Here is a 22500-nt window from a genome sequence, read left to right on the forward strand (position 1 = left end):
GCTAAGAACGCAACTCAACTCCAAAACTAAACAAGTAGATGAGCTACAATGTGGACTAGCGGAAAATGCTATTCTGCTACACCAAGCTAACTCAAAGGACCTCATACAAGCGCGAGAACAAATCCTACAACTCCAGGATTCCCAGAGGCAGTTTGAGCAGGAGAAACGGCTGATGACGCAGCAGCTGATGGCGATGGAGACGCTGGTTCTGGCGCTAGAAGACGAGATGTTCCCGGAGAGCCCCACCAGGTTTGTGGAGCATGAAAACCGACTTCAGGACATTTGAAAACCCTCGTTCAGTCCGAATCATGACTAACTAACCGCCGTGTGCCGATGCCGCCGTGTGCCGCTGCTACTGTTGCTTTAAGACAAATGACTCTTAACTCCACACCGTCTCTGTCTAACCCAATGACAATACAAACGCATGATGACTGAATAACTCCTCACCCATTTCAATATCAACTAAATTTGTTTTTTTATTATTTTTTGGCATTTTTTATGCTTTATTAGACAGTTGTGTAGAGACAGAGATTAAATGTGTCAGAGAGGGGAATGACATGCAGAGAACGACCCGGGCTGGATTCTAACCCCGGTCTGCCGTGAAGAGGACTGAGACTCTATGGAGGGGGGGGGGGAATTCTTTTTGTATTACACAATTTTTTTTCTTGTGCTACTGTTGCTTTAAGATGAATGACATCGTTATAACTTCACACCGTCTCTGTCTAACTGAATGACAAACAAACGCATGACGACCGAATAACTTCCATCACATTTCATCATCAACTCAAATTCTAATCATTGGCTGAACGGCTGCAGTGATGCATCTTGTTTTCATTTCTGTACGAATCTCTGTATTTAATAAGATGAAGATACATTTTTTAACCCTTTTTTTTTTAAATCTAGAAAACACTCAAGAAAATGTTCATGAAAATTGTTGAAGTAAAGATGAGACACTTTCAGTCCAAATCAGTGAATATCTCCTCATGATCTGCTACCTGTCTAGCCTGGAAATCCAGACCCTTATATCTTGAACGATAGATGTGTTGAAATTACATAGGAAAATAATAGAATAGAAATCCTATAGAAACATGATTCACAAGAGTAGAAAGAAAATTAAACTGAATCAGTTTAGTTTTTACATTCTTCCATATTGTGTTGAAAGCTGCATTGATTATTGCACTGGTCATAGGAAGTCATATTTGTGACAAGAAAAGCTTTTTCTCTAATACAATATTAGAGAAGGTAATTCATCTGTTGATTGTATTTAATAATCATTACAAAAGTAGGAAGTGATTAGCAAACTCTGAGTAGCAAACTCAGATGTGTATAAATATATTTTTGAAAATCACACAAGGGTATGTACGTTAAAAAAAAATGCATCGAGATGCATTGAGAATCGATTTTGAATCGAATCATTGACCTCTGAATCGGAATCGAATCGTGAGGTGCCAAGAGATTCCCACCCCTATTGTAATGCGCCGGCTTCTGACTACAACTGAAACTGGCGCGCGACTTCGACGTCATCGTTCTCAGCCACTCGCTCTGTTCGCTGATTGGACCGGCAGAAATCTGCCTGAGCAGGAACCCATGAATACACCGCAGACCCAGACTGACTACTGAAGGGAAATGAAAATTGAGCGGAAGTAGGTAGGCGGGCGGTGCCAGGCTAGGATCATGAGGAGATATTCACTGATTTGGACAACAAGCGTTCTCCAGAATCACCGATCAGAACATGTTTGATAAGAGGATGATTATTATGATTGTTAATACACAGCCTAGGCTCTGTAAACTGGTGTGCTGCTCTAGCTACGGTGGGCCCTTTGTTTACACTAGTTTGTGACTGTGTGTCGGTCGGTTGGAACAGGAATCAGCTGGAGGAGTGTCGCTCAGAGAACGCAGCGCTTCAGCAGCGACTCGGCCTTCTGCAGCAGCAGCTCACAAGTCTGGAAGATGACGTCGCCAAGAACAGGTGACGGTCCATTCCACTTCAGATTCCTATGATATAAAGTAGCCACAACAAACAAACACCATCACAACATGCAAAAAAACAAAACAGAAATGTCCAAAAAAAAAGGCTAATCTATCCCATGTTCCCGTTTGCCATTCTACTTATGTACGGCTACAAAGAGGAACTTTTAAATATATATAAAAAAAATTATAAGATTTTTTGGGCATTTTTATGCTTTATTGATAGTGCAGAGAGACAGAGGTGAAATGGGGCAGAGAGGGGAGTAGGTGACGGTCCACTCTACTTAATCCCTGCGTTCCAAATCTCCTCCTCTTTCTTTTTATCCATTCTACTTCGTATTTCTATGTTTTAAAGTAGCCACGAGGAACTTATTTTTTTTTTGTTGAATTTTTTTAAGCACAACAAAAACACCCACAAGGAATGGCTGTCTCTGAATTCAAATGAAATGGAAATACAACTAATAAAACATGATTAAAAGCTAGCACACCAAAATGACATGTGTACACAAAGAAAACTAGAAAGAAAATTAAATAAAAAAGCTATGAGGAACTTTTAAATATTTTCCAACAACTTGATGTAAGTGGCGTAAGTTGTTTTTTATTTATTCTTTCATAATACCTGTCTGTAACAAATTAACAACTTGTTTCACTTTTCTATACAAAAAGAAAAAGGGGGCGCCCTTAGCTCAGTTGGTAGGGCGTCCCCCCCCCCGATGGGCCTCGGCCAGCAGCGGACCCGGGTTCGATTCCAGCCCGCGGTCGTTCTCTGCATGTCACTCCCCTCTCTGCCCCATTTCAACTCTGTCTCTACACTATCAATAAAGCATAAAAATGCCCCAAAAAAAACATAAAAAATATTCCAACAAACGTTCCTTTGCTTCTGTCAGGAGGAGAGGGGAGGAGTCGGAGAGAGAACGAGAGAAAAGCCGAGAAGAAGAAGAGCGACTTCACAAAGAGGTGAGAGACGGACGGTTAAAGGTTGTTATACTTTATTTTGAGATTTTTCTTTTTAAGGACTTTAAACACAAAACTGTTAAAGTGAAAACACAAACAAAAGACAAAATAAGATAAACTAATATGATTGTCTATTTTAAGGGTGAATTAAAAGCCGAATATCAGGAGCAATTTCCGATTTGACCCAAACTTTTTTTGGTTGTTTTAAGCAACTTTTTTAACAACTGTTTTAGTGTTTTTTTAAACAAACTTCCTTCCCTGACTGTCTGTCTGTCTGTCTGTCTGCCTGTGTCTGTCTGCCTGTGTCTGCCTGCCTGTGTGTCTGTCTCTCTGTCTCTCTGTCTGTCTGTCTGTAGAACTCCAGATTCCGTGAGGAGGTTTTGGATCTGAGCAGCAGGAACCTGTCGCTTAGCAACGACAACGCCGACCTCAGCGCTCGTCTCCACGGCGACGAGGAGGCGGTCCTGATGCTGAGGGATCGCCTAGCAACCGTTACCAAGGAGCAAGAGGACGAGAGAGAGACGGTGAGCGGGACAAGTTTTCAGTTTTTTATTAAAGGTGAAGTAAGCGGTTTATTTATGTTAATTTAAGTGTTAAATCGCTCTTTATTCATACAGTAATCGCTTACACGATGTGCGCGTTTCATAAAGCCAATCTCTTAGTCAGCTGCTCTGCATGTAATAAGCAATTAAACTTTATGTAGTATCCCGAAATTTTGTCCAATCACAAGAGAGAACGCTACAAACCGACACCCGTCCGCACCCGTCTCACTCATGGTCTCAAAAAAAAAACATTAAAAAAATTTTAAAAAAGTGTTGAAGACTTGAAAGAACTAGGAGAAAAAAAGGAAAAATGATGGATGTCAAATGGTCAAAAAAATGCAAAGAACACTTGTTGTGAAAATACAGTTTTGTGTAAATCAGTGAATATCTCCTCGTGCTCCGCTACTGTGTGTGCGAGTTGTTAATCCACAGCCTAGGCTCTGTAAACTGGTATGTAAACTAAGGACCATGAGGAGATATTGACTGACTGCACCTTTAATCTGTCATGACGTTATTTAGTGAGAATGTATTGAGACGTTTTCAGACTTTCAGTTTGTGTTCCAGGTTCTGCGTTTACAGGAAGCAGCGACGCAGCAACAACGAGGAAAACTAGAAGAAGAAACAACATGGAACCAGGAGAGAAAACTGATGGAGACTCAGCTGAGCTCACACACAGAGAAGGTGAATTATTAGATGGATGGACAGACAGACAGACAGACGGGCAGGAAGGCAGACAGACAGGCACATAGGCAGGCAGACAGACAGACAGACAGACAGACAGACAGGCGGACGGACGGGCAGACAGGCAGGCAGGCACATAGGCAGACAGACAGACAGACAGACAGACAGACAGGCACGAATGCAGACAGACAGACAGACAGACGGGCAGGCCTAAGAAGTCTAATCAGTACCACCGATTACTTAATTCACCATCCTCGTCATGTGACTGTGTGAGAATAAACCTGAATTACAAAATGAACTCTCCCTGCGTTCCAATCCCCATACTTCCCTACTATTTAGTATGCCAGAAAAAGATTTAGGATGTCCCAATACATGAAAATACATTAATGCCCCACTAACCCCACTAGCATTTTGGAGTATTCGTCTTTATTCTAGACATTTCTCTACATAAATGAAAAAAAAAACTTCCTTCTGATTTAATTTTTTCTCTCCCGTGGCCCTAAAACTCTTCTGTACTGAACTATATAGTAAAAAGGGGGCGCCCTTAGCTCAGTTGGTAGGGCGTCCCCCCCATGGGCCTCGGCCAGCAGTTAGATTCCAGCCCGCGGTCGTCCTCTGCATGTCACTCCCCTCTCTGCCCCATTTCAACTCTGTCTCTACAATATCAATAAGGCATAAAAATGCCAAAAAAAAATATCTTAAAAAAGAAAAAGTATATGAAGGTGAACACAGCCTATGTTAGTGTGTTGAGGAAATACTGATTTGATTTCTGCTCTGCGATTGGTCAGCTGGGTCGTCTGGAGGCGGAGCTTAGCGCTGTGACGCTGAAACTCGATTGGCTGAAAAGCGACAAAGAGAAACTGCTGAGAGAAGCAGAGGACAGAAACAACAAGGTTTATACACACACACACACAGGAGCGCACACACACACACACACACACACACACACACAGGAGCGCACACACACACACACACACACACACACAGGAGCGCACACACACACACACACACACACACACACACACACACACACAGGAGCGCACACACACACACACACACAGGAGCGCACACACACACACACACACAGGAGCGCGCACACATATATACACACACACACACACACACACACACAGACAGAGAGAGACACACGCACACACACACACACACACACACACACACACACACACACACACACGGTTTACACAGACACACAGAGAGAGACACACACCAACACAGAAACACAGACAGACAGACAGAGAGAGACACACACACACACACAGGAGCGCGCACACATACACCCAGACAGACACACACACACACACACACACACGGAGAGAGAGAGAGAGAGAGACACACACACACACACACACGGAGAGAGAGAGAGACACACACACACACACACACAGAGAGAGAGAGACTTATGCCTCGTTTCCACCGAGTAGAGCGGGTCGGATCGGAGCGGCTCAGAGCGGGACAGCTCACTTTTAAGAATCTCGGTGTTGTTTCCACCGCCGACCCTACCCTTACTGGTAGGGCGGGGTTTATGACCCTACCCTTACTGGTAGGGCGGGGTTTAGGCTGGACTGCGATAGCCGACGCCAGAATGTGGGTCAAACTATCGGGCTGTGGGAACAACTGTGGTCAAGCCAGCGGTCTCTTGTTTTTGCTTGGTCAAACCAGCCGCTTCTTTATTTATTCCCCCCGTGTTGTGAGCACAGAGACGGCTCGGTGCAACTGATAGAGACAGTGAGCGAACAGCACTGGCTGCGGCAGCTACGTGACATCGTAGCAGTGGGACACAGTGTAGCCAACTGATTCATTTAATGACGAGGAAAAACACCACACAATAAACAGTGCCGCGCTCACATTTTCGCCAAAACTCTCTTCACTCTAGCCGAGGTGACTACAAACGGCGGAGATGATTCAAACCAGCCGCTTCTTTATGTATTCCCCCCGTGTTGTTGTGAGCGTGTATTTTACTACTATCTATGGCGTAAACACACAGAGACTGCTCGGCGCAACTCATAGAGACAGTGAGCGAACAGTACTGGCTGCAGCAGCTACGTGACTATGGGACACAGTGTAACCAACTGATTAATTTATTGACGAGGAAAAACACCACACAATAAACAGAGCTGTGCTCACATTTTCGCCAAAACACAAGACTCTCTTCACTCTTGCCGAGATCTACACATGGCGGAAATGATTCTTTCGACCAATCAAATGACGGCAGTGTGTAGCTCCGCCTTCTCATGCATTTTCGGCCCGCTTTCAGGCCGCTAGTACCCCTACGGAGGAGTACTGAGATCGGGAGCGGCTCAGAGCGGTTAGGTGCGCTTAAACCGTACCCTACCCAACTTTTGGCAAATGAAAAGCCAAACTACCCGGACCGAACCGCTCCGACCCGACCCGCTCTACTCGGTGGAAACGAGGCAATACACACACACACACACACACACACACACAGAGAAGCACTCACACACAGACACACACAGACTCAGTTTCTGTCTCTGTTTCTCATCAGATTGAGTCTCTGCAGCAGACTGTTCTGTCTCTGGAGGCCGACGCCCACCGGCTCCTCTCAGCCAATCAGGAGAGAGAGAGTCACAACCAGGAAGTGACTGAAACACACAGGAAACTACAAATCGCTCAGATCAAGGTAAGAACCCAAGCCCCAACCACAGCGAGTTCTACCATCATCCAATGAGGAAGTGACAAACATTGCAGTTCACAGAGTGGCCACTAGGAGGTGGTACCAAAACAGAGCAATTTCTCATTGACTCCCATGTTAAACAGGCCGTTTTCACAGCATTATTAAACCTGTTTAAGGCCTGGTCCAAAAAAACATTCTAGTCTGTATGTTTAGGTCATATCTCCATGACAACACTGAGGGGGGTGAATTTTTTGGGATCACGCTAGTTTTTATTCTTTTTGAGGTTAAAATTAGGGGAAATACAGCTTATCTGTTTACCAAGTGTAATTCATCAGTAGTAGTGTGTAGCACATGCCAGTAAAAGCTGCTCCGAGGAACTTTCAGTGTGTGTTAATTCTAGCGCCCCCTTTGGACAAAAGTAGTGTTTTTTTTTTACCACGCCAGCTGTTGTTCCTGGGTGAGCATATACCCATGACAAAGGCATTAAGAAAAACGATATAAAAATAGCATTCTTTGTGCTGATGGTCTGGTTTGCTGTTACATGTAATTTATGATCATCAGAGGAAAAATGAGACTGTTTCAGAAATATTTAAAAGTTCCTCGTAGACACTTTAAGGTCTTGTAGCACTGATGTCTGTTTATTGTGTTTGTACATTTGTCTTCAAAACATAAAAAATTCAATAAACAGAGCTTTATATATAAAAATAAAAAACTTTCAGAAATATTTAAAAGTTCCTCATACGACCTTTAAGACCAGGTTTAGAGACTTTTTCACTCAACGTCATTGTAAAAGAGGGTCACCACTCAGTTGATCTTTCGAGGATAAATGAAGAAAAATTTAAAAAAATAAAATAAAAGAGGCTTTAATACCTAATTTAGACAATACAATTTTGTCCAGGGATCTATGTCCTAAAATCCCTAAAAAAAAAAAGTTCTGAAATGTCGGGGCTGCTCTGGTGGCGTAGTGCTCAGGCCTTCGTTGCAGTGGACGCGGGTTCAAATCTGACCCGTGGACCTTTACTGCAGGTCATCCCCCCTCTCTCTCTCTCTCTATCTCTCTGTCTCCCCATTTCAACTCTGTACTGTCTAATAAAGCTTGAAAATGCCAAAAAAAAAAAACGTTCTGAAATGTGAAACTGTTTTGCAGGTTGGTGAGTTGGAGTCGAGTGTTGAGAATCTCCTGAGAGAGAAAGATGAACTGACCCGGGTTCTAGAGGAGAAAGAGAACCTTCACTCTGAGGTTCTACAGCAGGAGACAGACAGGCTGAGAGGACAGAACCAACAACTGACTGACAAGGTACTGACACACAGACAGACAGGTAGGCAGGTAGGCAGAGAGACAGACAGGCTGAGAGGGCAGAACCAACAACTCACAGACAAGGTACTGACACACAGACAGACAGGTAGGCAGGTAGGCAGAGAGACAGACAGACAGGCAGGCAGGTAGGCAGAGAGACAGACAGGCTGAGAGGGCAGAACCAACAGCTGATAAGGTACTGACACACAGACAGACAGGTAGGCAGGTAGGCAGAGAGACAGACAGGCTGAGAGGACAGAACCAACAACTCACAGACAAGGTACTGACACACAGACAGACAGGTAGGCAGGTAGGCAGGGAGACAGACACACAGACAGACAGACAGACAGACAGACAGACAGACAGAGAGGACAGAACCAACAGCTCACAGACAAGGTACTGACACACAGACAGACAGGTAGGCAGAGAGACAGACAGACAGACAGGCTGAGAGGGCAGAACAAACAGCTGACTGACAAGGTACTGACACACAGACAGACAGGTAGGCAGGTAGGCAGAGAGACAGACAGGCTGAGAGGACAGAACCAACAACTCACAGACAAGGTACTGACACACAGACAGACAGGTAGGCAGAGAGACAGACAGGCTGAGAGGACAGAACCAACAACTCACAGACAAGGTACTGACTCACAGACAGACAGGTAGGTAGGTAGGCAGAGAGACAGACAGACAGGCAGGCAGAGAGACAGACAGACAGGCTGAGAGGACAGAACCAACAGCTGACTGACAAGGTACTGACAGACAGACAGACAGACAGGTAGCCAGGTAGGCAGACAGACAGACAGACAGGCAGAGAGGACAGAACCAACAGCTGACTGACAAGGTACTGACACACAGACAGACAGGTAGGCAGGTAGGCAGAGAGACAGACAGACAGGCAGGCAGAGAGACAGACAGACAGGCTGAGAGGACAGAACCAACAGCTGACAGACAAGGTACTGACACAGACAGACAGACAGACAGACAGACAGACACAGACAGGTAGGCAGAGAGACAGACAGACAGAAAGACACAGACAGGTAGGCAGAGAGACAGACAGAGAGACAGACAGACAGACAGGCTGAGAGGACAGAACCAACAGCTGACTGACAAGGTAGGCAGAGAGACAGACAGACAGGCGGAGAGACAGACAGGTAGGCAGAGAGACAGACAGAAAAACACAGACAGACAGACAGCCAGGGAGACACACAGACTGAGAGGGCAGAACCAGCAGCTGAAAAACAAGGTACCGACTACAGTGGCGTTTCTACTGACCCACTACAGGCTCTTTACTGGGTTAAACAACTAAACATTTGGGTTACTGATGTGAGCATTGTAGCCTATAGACATAAACATTCAACATACAGAGAGACAGTAAGTTGTAAATACAACACTTTGTAATAAATAATAAACTAAAAATAAGGTTGATATGCACTTTCTATCGTAAGAAGACAAGTTTTAATGAAGTGTATTTGATCTGGGAGGCGCTCAAGGTGTAGTGGTTAGACACCCACCCCCCCCCCCCCCCCCCCCCCCTCCATAGAGTCTCAGTCCTCTTCACAGCAGACCCGGGTTAGAATCCAGCCCGGGTCGTTCTCTGCATGTCATTCCCCTCTCTGTCTGTCTGTCTGTCTGTCCTCTTCACAGCAGACCCGGGTTAGAATCCAGCCCGGGTCGTTCTCTGCATGTCATTCCCCTCTTATGGGGATGACACATTTCATCTCTGTCTAATAGAGTAAAAAATTTTTTTTTTAAATTTATTTGATCTGATGTGTCTGTCTGTCTGTCTGTCTGTCTGTCTGTCTGTCTGTCTGTCTGTCTGTCTGTCTGTCTGTCTGTCTGTCAGCTGTCTGAGCTCCAGCTGCAGAGTGCAGACTTCCAGAGGCTGACCCAGGATCAGCAGAGTCTCAGGAGCAAAGTGAGAGAGCTGGAGACGGAGAGGACGCAAGCAAAGGGCCAGGTTAGACAGACAGACAGACAGACACTCACACAGACAGACAGACAGACAGACAGACACTCACACAGACAGACAGACAGACAGACAGACAGACAGACACTCACTCACTCACTCACTCACTCACTCACTCACTCACTCACTCACTCACTCACTCACTCACTCACTCACTCACTCACTCACTCACTCACTCAGACAGACAGACAGACAGACAGACAGACACTCACTCACTCACTCACTCACTCAGACAGACAGACAGACACTCACTCACTCACTCACTCACTCACTCAGACAGACAGACAGACAGACAGACAGACAGACAGACAGACAGACAGACAGACAGACAGACAGACAGACAGACAGACACTCACTCACTCACTCACTCACTCACTCACTCACTCACTCACTCACTCACTCACTCACTCACTCACTCACTCAGACAGACAGACACTCGCACACAGACACACACACACACACACACACCGACAGACAGGCAGAGAGACAGGCAGACAGACAGACACACACACTGGAGACAGAGAGGACGCAAGCAAAGGGCCAGGTCAGGACTGACAGACTGACACACAGATAGACACACACACACACACACACACACACACACAGATAGACACACACACACACACACACACACCCCCATAGAGAATGAGGCATAATATTTCTGTGGTGGTGTGTTCAGGCGCTGCGGGCCGACACGGCGCTCGGTTTGGTTCAGGCTCAACACGTGAGAAAACTACAAGAACTACAAACGGCCGAGGGAGCGAAGCAGGAAGTGGAAAGTCTGCAGCTGCGACTAATAGAGGAGCAGAAGAAGAGTCACGCGCTGGAGGAGACAATCAGAGTCCAGAGTTTACACAGAGACACACAGGTTATAACCAAACAGGTAAGACAGGCAGACAGACAGACAGACAGACAGACAGACAGACAGACAGGCGGACAAGAGAGACAGACAGACACAGACAGACAGACAGACAGACAGACGGAGGGACAGACAGAGAGAGAGAGAGAGAGACAGACACAGACAAGAGCGGCAAATATCTAGTTATGTGAAGAGTGGAATCTCTAAATTTAACGGACAGATCCAATTCTACCGAGTCTGGGACAGCCCTAGTTATTTGACCAAAAAAAACAAAAAACACATGAAAATATTCTTAATGATACAAATATCAACATGTTTGTGTGAACAATAGTCTAATATGTGTTTTCATGAACAAAGAAATATGTAGTCGAGTGGGAAATCTTGAACTAGGCTCTAAAGTCATGTGACGTTGTGAACACTTTGGTGGTCTCATCTCAGTGTGTGTGTGTGTGTGTGTGTGTGTGTGTGTGTGTGTGTGTGTGTGTCTCTGTCTCTGTCTCTGTCTCTGTGTGTCTGTGCGTGTGTGTGTCTGTGTGTCTCTCTCTCTGTGTGTCTGTCTCTCTCTCTGTCTGTCTGTCTGTCTGTCTGTCTGTCTGTCTGTCTGTCTGTCTGTCTGTCTCTCTCTCTGTCTGTCTGTCTGTCTGTCTGTCTCTCTCTCTGTCTGTCTGTCTGTCTGTCTGTCTCTCTCTCTGTCTGTCTGTCTGTCTGTCTGTGTGTCTGTCTGTGTGTGTGTGTGTGTGTGTGTGTGTGTGTGTGTGTGTCTCTCTCTCTCTCTCTCTGTCTGTGTCTGTCTGTGTGTTGCGTTCAGGACCAGTACGAGAAAGCGCTGTCGTCTCTTCAGAGCCGGATGGAGGAGCTGGAGATCAAACTGAAAGCCGTTCGTTTGGTTTTACAGGAGAAAGTCCAGAAGCTCAAAGAAATGGTGAAAACAATCATATCATCATAGATTGTATTTATCAAGCTCTTTTCAATGTCCCCCCCCTCCTCCTCCTCCTCCTCCTCCTCCTCCTCCCCCATAGAGTCTCAGTCCTCTTCACAGCAGACCCGGGTTAGAATCCAGCCCGGGTCGTTCTCTGCATGTCATTCCCCTCTCTGACACATTTCATCTTTCTCTCTTAAAAATCAAGCATAACAAATCCCCCAAAAAAAATCCTTAAAAAAAAAATTAATATGCAACTGAATTTTTTTTAATCTTTTATCAATTACATTTTTCACAACCATTGACTGAGAAAGTTACATTTTCCTTTGTAATCTGAAATTATTTTACATGTAAAGTGTCAACCAGACACAGCAGGGGACCAGGGTAACATGTTTAACTTATAGATATCAACATGAAACTTTGCCAGTTGATTACTGACATTAAAACAATCATTTATTGTATTATTTTAATTTTTTTCCGATTTTTTTTTCCCAATTCTCTGAACCAAAAATCTCAACTTCTAAAGCACTTCCATCAACTAAACTTTCCATAATCATTCTCAGCACTATTCTGAAGGTTATTACAGAAGGATTTGTTCATATGTTGTTCACAAAACGCTCTTACAATCTAATTAACTCTAACTTTGTTCTGTTTTTCATTTTAATTTTCAGATGTATAAGAACTCCAAGTGTTCTTCTTTGCTGAAGGATTTGTACGTAGAGAACTCGGAGCTGCTGAAGGCTCTCACCGTCACCGAGCAACGGCAGAAACAGGCAGAGAAGAAGAACTACCTGCTGGAGGACAAAGTCAACGCTCTGAACCAACTGCTCAGAGAGATTGTGCCCGCCGCGCTCGCTACGTAGCCACAAGCTAACACACACAACACCTCAACACTGAAGGCCTTTGCACCGCCGCGCTCGCTACGTAGCCACAAGCTAACACACGCAACACTTATCTGTGTTCTAAAAGCCCTACTAACGTCCTACTCATACTCATTTTGACGTCAATTTGAGTATGTTGTGGTTGTGTATGCGAGTTTGTGTAGGCGAGAAATGCCCGGATGAGTACCTACTTCCGGAAAGATTTTGTGTATGGATCGATAGGCTACTTTTCCTACTCAACCGCCCCACAATGCATTGCATCTTTTCAAATGGCATAGAAGTTTTTTTTAAAGTCTTTATTGCTCCTGTATACTTCAGTGTAAACGGTCCGACGAACCTCGCATATACAATGGATGGTTAAGTAGACAGTATGTAGTGTATACATGTTGAGTATGTAGGAGGGAGGACGTTAGTAGGGCTTTTAGTATGTAGTATATACATGTTGAGTATGTAGGAGGGAGGACGTTAGTAGGGCTTTTAGTATGTAGTATATACATGTTGAGTATGTAGGAGGGAGGACGTTAGTAGGGCTTTTAGTATGTAGTATATACATGTTGAGTATGTAGGAGGGAGGACGTTAGTAGGGCTTTTAGTATGTAGTATATACATGTTGAGTATGTAGGAGGGAGGACGTTAGTAGGGCTTTTACAACACAGTCTCTCACTCTAAAGCAGCTTCAGCTTACAGTCGGGCTGTTACGGAACACTGAAGTCACGGCTCGGTTCTCAGTTAAGAGGAAAGCTGTTGCAGCATTAACTACAGTTGCAGCATTTAGGTCTTTTTTCAATATATAAAATAAAATACTGCTGCAAACAACCAAGGTCTCCAAAAAATAAAATACAAGTCCAAGTTCTGCACCGCAACCAAACCAAGCCTGAACATCTGGTGTATTACGTCAGAGTTATGTATTGCGTTACGGTACGAATACAAATACATTATTAGTATTTTTTTACGCCCCTAGCTTAAAGTTTTAAAGGTACAGGGCTGTAGCTTAGCTTAGCACAAAGACTGGAAGCAGGGGCAAACTGTTAGCGCGCGAGGACCATCAACACAATCTTTAAATCTTCAATCAAAGTTTTAATAGTGACAAACTATCAGTCGTTTGACAAACGGTGCACTCACACTGGGCAAGACATGCCAGGCCCATCAATCAGCACAGCACCATGGTAACAAGAAGGGACAATCGGTACCGTACTGAGCACATTTGATTGAGGGCTAGATTAAAATTACTTACTTTTTACAGTACAAAATAATGAAAAATGCATTTTTTATTTCCCCAACAAAATACAAAAATGCAGATAAATGGATAAATATTCTATAATTCCTTTTAATGTTTTTTCTTTGATATTAAAGAGTTACGGAGTTTCAAAATAAAAGAATGATAATTATATAATATGACGACAATCATTTTATTTTCTCAATGAATGAAAACCTAAATCGGCCAATCACAGCAGAGTCCTGTTCATATGTAAATAAAATATATTTGTAGACAAAATATTTTTAGTCTTTTTTTATTTGTTGATAAATTATAAAAAAATCTTCTTTTTTTTTTAAATATTTGAAATTTTTATTTTTCTTGTACATTTGAGCCTTTCGGGCCGCCGTAGATTCCAACAAATGAAATTAAAATCCTTGTGAATTTTTTATTTCTTTCAAAGATGTTTGAATCAACACCTGCAACTACCTGAAGCTGCTTTAGACTCACACACACACACACACACACACAGTAAGGCGCACACACACACACACAAACAGACTCACACACACACACACAGTACCGCACTATTCTGAAGTATTTCAGCCATGAGGGTATTATTATTATTATTACGATGTAATTATTATATTTTCTATATTTTTTATTTGTAATGCGTCTGCGGGCGGCTGCTTTCCTCGGTACACGTTTTTCCCCTTACAGTGAGACATCCTCCCTGTTCTTACTATCCTGTTTATAAACCAACCAAAGACAGACAGACAGAGAGAGACAGACACACGGACCTTATAAACTGTATATGGGACAGACAGACAAATGGACAGACAGACCTTATAAACTGTATATGGGACAGACACACGGACCTTATAAACTGTATATGGGACAGACACACAGACAGACCTTATTGTTTGACTGTATTTTACTGTAACATGAAACCACATTAAATTATGTTTTTATCACTGTGTCCTTGTTTCAAAGATCTTTTTTAGGGGGGCGCCTTTAGCTCAGTTGGTAGGGCGTCCCCCCTCCCGGGCCGGGCCCAGCGGCAGACCTGGGTTCGATTCCAGCCCGCGGTCGTTCTCTCCATGTCACTCCCCTCTCTGCCCCATTTCATCTCTGACTCTACACTATCAATAAAGCATAAAAATGCCCAAAAAATATATTTAAAAAAAAAAAAAAAAATCCTTTAAATGTCCATTTTATTTTTTACTTTTTTAATTTGGCGTTTGGGGCCAAAGGACATTAATAGTGTGTGTTTATCTGCCAAGGACTAAGAACAAGCTACATTTATCACAGAGTAAAACAAAGGGAAAATGTCTGTCTAGTTTACATATCAATTCAGCTTTCTCCAGATTTGGGAAATTCTTTTATTTTAGGATCGGCTCTTTAAAGTCACTACAAGGAACTTTTAAATATTTCTGAAACAGTCTCATTTTTCCTCTGATGATCATAAATTACATGTAACACCAAACAAGACCATCAGTGCAAAGAATGCTATTTTTATATGGTTTTTTCTTAATGTCTTTGTCATGGGTATACGCTCACCCAGGAACAACAGCTGGCGTGGTAAAAAACACTACTGCTTTAGTCCAAAGGGGGGCGCTAGAATTAACACAAACTGAAATTTCCTCGGAGCACCTTTAACATTGATGCTGAGTAATATGCAGAGACGGTGAAACGAGCATTTTTAGAAAAAGAAACATTTTATTTTACATCAGAATTTAAATTCTCAAACTTTAGTTGCGTTCAGGGGAAACAGGAGTTCTGGCCGTCTGTATTAACATGATGTCATGAACGTTTTGTTGTTAAAGTGAAACGGTGATCTGTGATGTCATCAGGACATGACGTGCTCCAAGACGCCCTGACGAATCAGCTGCTCACATTTCCACCGAGGCAGGAAGTGCTGAAAACAGAGAGAAAATATTGGTTGCGTTCCGAATCTCCTCCTCTTTCTTTTCTCTTTTCTACATACTACATCTGACCATAAAAATAATCTAGTTAGGATGCAGTAGGCATACTATTGGGACATACTTTTACTCTCTTATTTCATCATAACATTGCTCCTTGATCTTGCCTCTTGCTTTTATATCCGTCTCATCTCCGTTTGTTTTCATATGGAGGCTTTGTCGATGTGACGTCACTTCACGTGTGCACTGGATTGTGGGTCAGAATCGCTTTTCAACACTAACAATCTTGGCCGCATGAAGTAGAACATCCGGGTACTTCTAACCATCCTAAATCTGGCCACAAGAATCGGGACATCCTAAATCTTTTTTCTACATACTATATAGTAGAAAGTATGCGATTCGGAACGCAACCCAAGTTTGTCTGATTTCATTTAGTCATCAAATCAAATCAGTTTTATTTGTATAGCCTCAGTGGGCTTCACATTACATACAATATGACAGTATAAAGTAAGATATGAATAGGGAAATAGTGTGGATGCAGGAGGACTTCAGATGCTGCCAGAGGGGAAACCTGGGGGACCTTAAAGGTTCTACGAGGAACTTTTAAATATTTCTGAAACAGTCTCATTTCTCCTCTGATGATCATAAATTACATGTAACAGCAAACCAGACCATCAGTGTAATTAATGCTATTTTTATATAGTTTTTCTTAATGCCTTTGTCATGGGAATACGCTCACCCAGGAACAACAGCTGGCGTGGTTAAAAACACTACCGCTTTTGTCCAAAGGAGGGCGCTAGAGTTAATACAAACTGGAAGTTCCTCGTAGACACTTACCTGACTGTTCTTCTTCAGCAGAATCACAGTTCCATCGTCGATCTCAAACTCTCCGTGATCCTTCAAACACCTCACCTGCAAAATATGATGTCACAGTCAAAATCCAGTGTTAAAGACCTACTTCACCGGTGGGAATATGAAGGTGTATTGAACTCTGAGATCCTATGTAGTATAAATGTGCAAAACACTTTAGAAATCGGTTCATCCTAGCCTGAGAAAAGTCAGAAAGAGTGTTTTATGGTCTCACTGTCTAACCCTACATTTTCCCATGTGTGACATTACTCATGGTAAAATGTAGGGGTTAGGATTAACAGGACAGCTGGGCCAAGGGAAGACTGAGGGAAGACTGAGGCAAGAAAAACCTCATTCATTATATTAAAATAGCGATTTTATAATGATAGAACGCCGGTTCCATATGGGTGAAGTATTCCTTTAATACACAGCCTAGGCTCTGTAAACTGGTGTGTAAACAAAGGGGGCCACCATTTTTCTATTCATGAAATTTAAAAGGGAGGTGGAGTATGGCCACATTAAAATGGCATATTCTCAGAAGAAAAGTGAAAGAAAACGTCTATTAGTTTAAAAAGAAAATAAAAAATACTGGCACCTTTTCTTTCCCCCACAGTGGCCCTAATCCACCATCATACTTTATATTTTCCGCTTCTAAGACAGGCGCGTACGTATTAATTAGATTATAATAGTATCTTTATAACTGGTGAGTGAGTATATTTAATCCCCTGAGTGAGTGAGTGAGTGAGTGTGTATATTTAATCCCCTGACCTCGATGTAGAGGCTCTTTGGCGGCTTCATGTCCTGAGTGACGTCTAGTCCGTCTCCTCCTCCGACTGAGCGCATGAAGGAAGCGAGAGACTTCTTATACTGAGAGAACCACTGGGTCTGAGGGAGGGAGAGAAAGAGATATTATCACACACACACACACAGACGGACAGACACAGACACACCCTAACCATCAAAACTAAATGCCTAACCCCAACCCTTACACTAACCCCTAACATAAACCTAATTCATACCTGAACCTTAAAACCTAGTGTTAACCCTCAAACAGCCCTTTAAAGGCCTGTCCTTAAAACCTAGTGTTAACCCTCAAACAGCCCTTTAAAGGCATGTCCTTAAAACCTAGTGTTAACCCTCAAACAGCCCTTTAAAGGCCTGTCCTTAAAACCTAGTGTTAACCCTCAAACAGCCCTTTAAAGGCCTGTCCCAAAGTGACAACCAGACAAAATGTCCTCACTCTTAACGTCTAAAACTCAAATTCATTCTCACAGAAATTGTTGTATTAATTCACGCACAAGGCAGATCAAAACAATCTTTTCAAGCGTTTTGGGGAGATTTCTGTCTCTTTATCTTCCATGACATGTCTTCTTTCATACTCTATCTCTCTCTCTCTCTCTCTCCCTCCCTCTCTCTCTCTCTATCTCTCTCTCCCTCCCTCTTCCATAACTTGTCTTCTTTCATACTCTATCTCTCTCTCTCTCTATCTCTCTCTCCCTCCCTCTCTCTCTATCTCTCTCTCCCTCCCTCCCTCCCTCCCTCCCTCCCTCCCTCCCTCTCTTCCATAACATGTCTTCTTTCATACTCTATCTCTCTCTCTCTCTATCTCTCTCTCCCTCCCTCTCTCTCTCTATCTCTCTCTCTCCCTCCCTCCCTCTCTTCCATAACATGTCTTCTTTCATACTCTATCTCTCTCTCCCTCCCTCTCTCTCTCCCTCCCTCCCTCTCTCTCTCCCTCTCTTCCATAACATGTCTTCTTTCATACTAGTATAAATCAAAGGTCCAACATGTACATTCAGGTGTTTATTTGACTAAACCTTGTCTGTTTGCGTCTGTATATTTCTCCTATACAACCATCTTTAACGGACATACTCTAAACTAACGGGAAGTGGTGTCACACCCACCTCCTCAGCGCACGAGTGAGTGAGTGAGTGAGTGAGTGAGTGAGTGAGTGAGTGAGTGAGTGTGTGTGACGGACATACAACATGATGTCACACCCACCTCCTCTGCGCACATGTGGAACCGAACGTTTGGCGGCAAAACGCTTCCGTACTCCCAACGCAGCGCCCGGATCCTCAGCAGGCGATCGTACCTGGAACCACAGGGGGCGGGGTTAGAGAGTGTGTGAGTGTGTGTGTGTGTGTGTGAGAGAGAGAAGTGTTTACAGGTTATGGCAAGCTGTTTTAACTAGGGATGGGGCCGATCCGATCCAGTATCGGTATCGGGTCCGATATGGCCGAAATCTGCGTATCGGATATCGGACTGACAGCTCCGATATTAAAATCCGATTTTTTTTTTTTTTATATAATTTTTTTTTTTTTTTTTTTTAACTATGTAAGAGCGAACATGTGCCGACGTTCGGTGGAGGGAGAGAGGACATCACTTTATAATTTGACATACAGTACATATCAGTTTGTTAGCCAGTGAGCTAACCACAGCTAATCAAAGTCAAGGAAGAACAAATTCTACTATGTTAAATACAGCCAGAGAGAGGAAGACTGTTCAGACAAACAGACCACCACATATTCTAGTGGGGCAGAAGTGATCATTGAGAAGGATTTTTTTTGTGTGACTCTATAATTCTGCCTTTAAGATAAACCTATATGCATTTGTGTATATTTATTGCTCTTTTAAATTAGAATTGCTTAAGCCTTCCTAGCCTAATACATAAAATCACCACCAACAAAAAAATTTATAACAATTATGATATCGTATCGGTCAGTATCGGTATCGGCCGATATCCAAACCCTAGGTATCGGAATCGGATCGGAACTAAAAAAAGTGGATCGTCCCATCCCTAGTTTTAACATGAAATAGATAGTCTGCATATATATTCGATGTAAAGATCCCAGTAAATTGTGGCAATATTAGAATGTATGACAAACACATTATGGATATCTCTGACTGTCATCTGTTACTAGTCCAAATTACGTTGTTGATATCCGTCATTTTAATCCTGGATACTACCGGTAGTTTAAATTTAGCCATTACATGTAACAACGTTTTGCCATGTACGTTTGTGCGTGCGAGCGTGTGAGTGAGTCAGTGAGTGTGTGTGTATATATGTGTGTGTGTGTGTGAGTGTGTGAGTGTGAGTGTGAGTGTGAGTGTGAGTGTGAGTGTGAGTGTGAGTGTGAGTGTGTGTGTGTGTGTGTGTGTGTGTGTGTGTGTGTGTGTGTGTGTGTGTGTGTGTGTGTGTGTGTGTGTGTGTGTGTGTGTGTGTGTGTGTGTGTGTGTGTGTGTGTGTGTGTGAGTGAGTGAGTGAGTGTATTTACAGGTAGGCAGTGACACAGCGCTGGTTCCTCAGTAAACAGCAGTGACGTAGTTTGATCGACGGAATCAAATCAGAGCGACCGCCGGCTTTGGCCTCGTTACTGAAACACACAGAGAAAAATAAATTAATATATTAATTAACTTTGCCATTGTCAGTTGAGGAAAATAACTAAATACATTAACTCACCTACTGTTCGTATATGCAGGTGAGTGTGAGGTTTTTACAGGTAAATAGTGTGAGTGAGTGAGTGAGTGAGTGAGTGAGTGAGTGGGAGTGTGTGTGTGTGTGTGTGTGGGAGTGTGTTTGTGCGTGTGTGTGGGAGTGTGTTTGTGCGTGTGTGTGTGTGGGAGTGTGTTTGTGCGTGTGTGTTACTGTGAGTGAGTGAATGAGTGTGTGTGAGTGAGTGCGTGTGAGTGAGTCAGTGAGTGTGTGTGAGAGTGTGTGAGAGTGAGTGAGTGTGTGTTATAATTAACCTAACCTGCTCCATCGTTTATATAAAATAGCCTAAATATCATATCTATAATGAAAAAGAAACACATTTAACTAAATTTTACCCAAAAACAATAGTCGTACAAAGTTAAAGCCAAATTTCAAACTAATACAAACCGTGTGTGTGTGTGTGTGAGTCAAACCAACATTATGTTAGAAACTCACACGTCTGTTTGATTCTGTTCGTACAGCGACTCCATCTCCTGCAGAACCTGACGCAGCCCGTCTTCCTGAAAACACAAAATATGAACCAGACTCCATTCAGAAATCAGCTAATTTAACGCTGACCTATTATCATCAATGTACACGGAGAGGACAACATTATCTCACACATTAAACGTGACATAAACAACAGTTAGTTATGCTGTATTCACATAGTCAAACACAACAACAAGCGGCATTAACGATTAGGATATTCACATTTTTATCATGAAGCTTGGATTAGACTTTTGGCGCAGATAACCGACACAAAAGTACTTTTTTTTTACCTTAATAACTGCTAGTTGTGTTTGGTTAATGCCGAATTATGAACGAGTTATTACGTTTTATAGAAATGTATTGGAAACATTTCTAGGACGTCTGATGGTCCTTTTATCAGCAAAAGAAATGTTCAAATGCCAGATTTTAGAATTGGGTTCGCTGCGTCTGAAGCACAAAATGTTGGTTGTTTACTCACGTTAAAAGCAGGCAGCTGTCCATCGCTCATACGCTGCAGTTCCCTGATTAACTCGACGGCTTTCTCACAAAACATCCCGAAACCAAGGTGAGCGCTCACACACGACGGACAGTTCAATAGTTTTATATTTATTTATCGGCTAAAAGGTCTCTTGTTTCGCTGTGGAAAACCGCAGTGGCAGTTTCGCGGCAAAATTCTGATCGCCGTGTTGTGATCACGTGAGGAGATGACGCGACGCTTCGGAGTTATGACGAGTTCTGCCGAATTATAACGAGTTCCGCCGAGTTCCTCCGATGTTACTCGAGGTCTGCCCCCGACCTAAAGGCGAAACATTATTATGATTTTAGGACCAAATCCAGTTAAAAAAATTAAGTAAATGAGGAAAAATAATAAAAAATAATAATATGAATAAAGAGAAAAAAAGGAATAAAAAATAGAATATTAAAATGTTAAATATTTAAATTAAAAATAATTATTTTAAAAATAAGATGTATTTCATAAGAACAGTTGTTATCCATGTCGTTCTTTGTAAAATAAAAGTGTATATATATTAATTTATTTTTTTAACTATCGGGGGATTTATTCTAGTGAGACAGAACCTTGAGACGGTGGCCGCATTGGGACAAACCTCAAAACCAGCGAAACGGCGTCGCAGTTGCTGCTGAACTTTAGTAGGGTGTGTATTATTGACTATCTATGGTGTGTAGGCCATAGAACAAAGTCAAGCTGCTCTATTCCAACCACACCTCGGGGCTCGGGGAAAGAAAGATTTATTTTGTCTTATTTTGACAGTTTGAACCAGAAACGCTTCTTTTTTAAGCCGGGGACTTGTTTCCGGTTGTAAACAAACTGGTCTGTCTTCTTCTTCTACGGAAACGGAACCCACCGGAGGACCGGAGGCCGCTAAGCAACGAGCCTGATCATTTATAACGTCATAAAACTGTCATAACGTGAAGTCTGGAGTTAGTTTGAGGCTTATTAACTTCGCTGTTAAACTATCTCGCTCTGTGTGTGCTGCTGCTTTCAAGGACCGGCGGACATCATGGTAAATATCTGTTTCTGTGTCTCTTTTGTTTTTATTTCAACAAGAACAACTCGAATAGATTCATAACAACTACGCAGAGGAGTCTTATAAAAACTAACTACTTATCAACTTGTTAAAACAATAAGAAAATGTTTTAAAGTTTTCTAGATAGAACTGGAAGAGTGGATACGTTGTGTTCAGGGACATAACCAAGACGTTAGTAAATCTCAACTTCCAAAGCACTTCCATCAACTAAACTTTCCATAATCATTCTCAGCACTATTCTGAAGGTTATTACAGATATAGTTTAGGGCCTGTAGCCGATATGAGCATAACGCCACGCAACTC

At 42.9% G+C, this 22500-nt stretch overlaps 3 protein-coding genes across 3 annotated transcripts in view; 2 read left to right on the plus strand and 1 right to left on the minus strand.

Annotated features, from left to right (window-relative positions):
• Positions 1–13191, plus strand: part of ninl (ninein-like) — a 60348-nt gene extending 47157 nt beyond the window's left edge. The window contains exons 20-31 of the mRNA XM_080036763.1: positions 1–249; positions 1865–1969; positions 2856–2925; positions 3279–3446; positions 4029–4145; positions 4934–5038; positions 6670–6804; positions 7946–8095; positions 9942–10055; positions 10744–10947; positions 11732–11845; positions 12514–13191. The exon at positions 1–249 is cut by the window's left edge and continues 491 nt beyond it. Coding sequence (XP_079892889.1) covers positions 1–249; positions 1865–1969; positions 2856–2925; positions 3279–3446; positions 4029–4145; positions 4934–5038; positions 6670–6804; positions 7946–8095; positions 9942–10055; positions 10744–10947; positions 11732–11845; positions 12514–12705 — 1723 coding nt within the window. The 3' untranslated portion in view covers positions 12706–13191. The remainder of the gene's footprint in view (positions 250–1864; positions 1970–2855; positions 2926–3278; positions 3447–4028; positions 4146–4933; positions 5039–6669; positions 6805–7945; positions 8096–9941; positions 10056–10743; positions 10948–11731; positions 11846–12513) is intronic.
• A 2492-nt stretch (positions 13192–15683) lies between these two features.
• Positions 15684–21320, minus strand: gins1 (GINS complex subunit 1 (Psf1 homolog)). Its single transcript, XM_080037291.1, has 7 exons — positions 21129–21320; positions 20618–20682; positions 19965–20063; positions 18691–18781; positions 17458–17574; positions 16678–16752; positions 15684–15836 (listed from the first exon to the last, which is right to left on the minus strand). Exons 1-7 carry the CDS (start codon positions 21201–21203, stop codon positions 15768–15770), a joined length of 591 nt encoding a protein of 196 aa, XP_079893417.1. The 5' UTR covers positions 21204–21320; the 3' UTR covers positions 15684–15767.
• Positions 21321–22017: 697 nt separating this feature from the next.
• LOC307257131 (lysophosphatidylserine lipase ABHD12-like) overlaps positions 22018–22500 on the plus strand; it is a 20986-nt gene continuing 20503 nt past the window's right edge. The window contains exon 1 of the mRNA XM_080036270.1: positions 22018–22173. The gene's annotated coding sequence lies outside the window, so the exon portion shown is untranslated. The remainder of the gene's footprint in view (positions 22174–22500) is intronic.

The sequence above is a fragment of the Ammodytes marinus genome (assembly GCF_949987685.1).
Source record: "Ammodytes marinus genome assembly, chromosome: 11".
Taxonomy (NCBI): domain Eukaryota; kingdom Metazoa; phylum Chordata; class Actinopteri; order Uranoscopiformes; family Ammodytidae; genus Ammodytes; species Ammodytes marinus.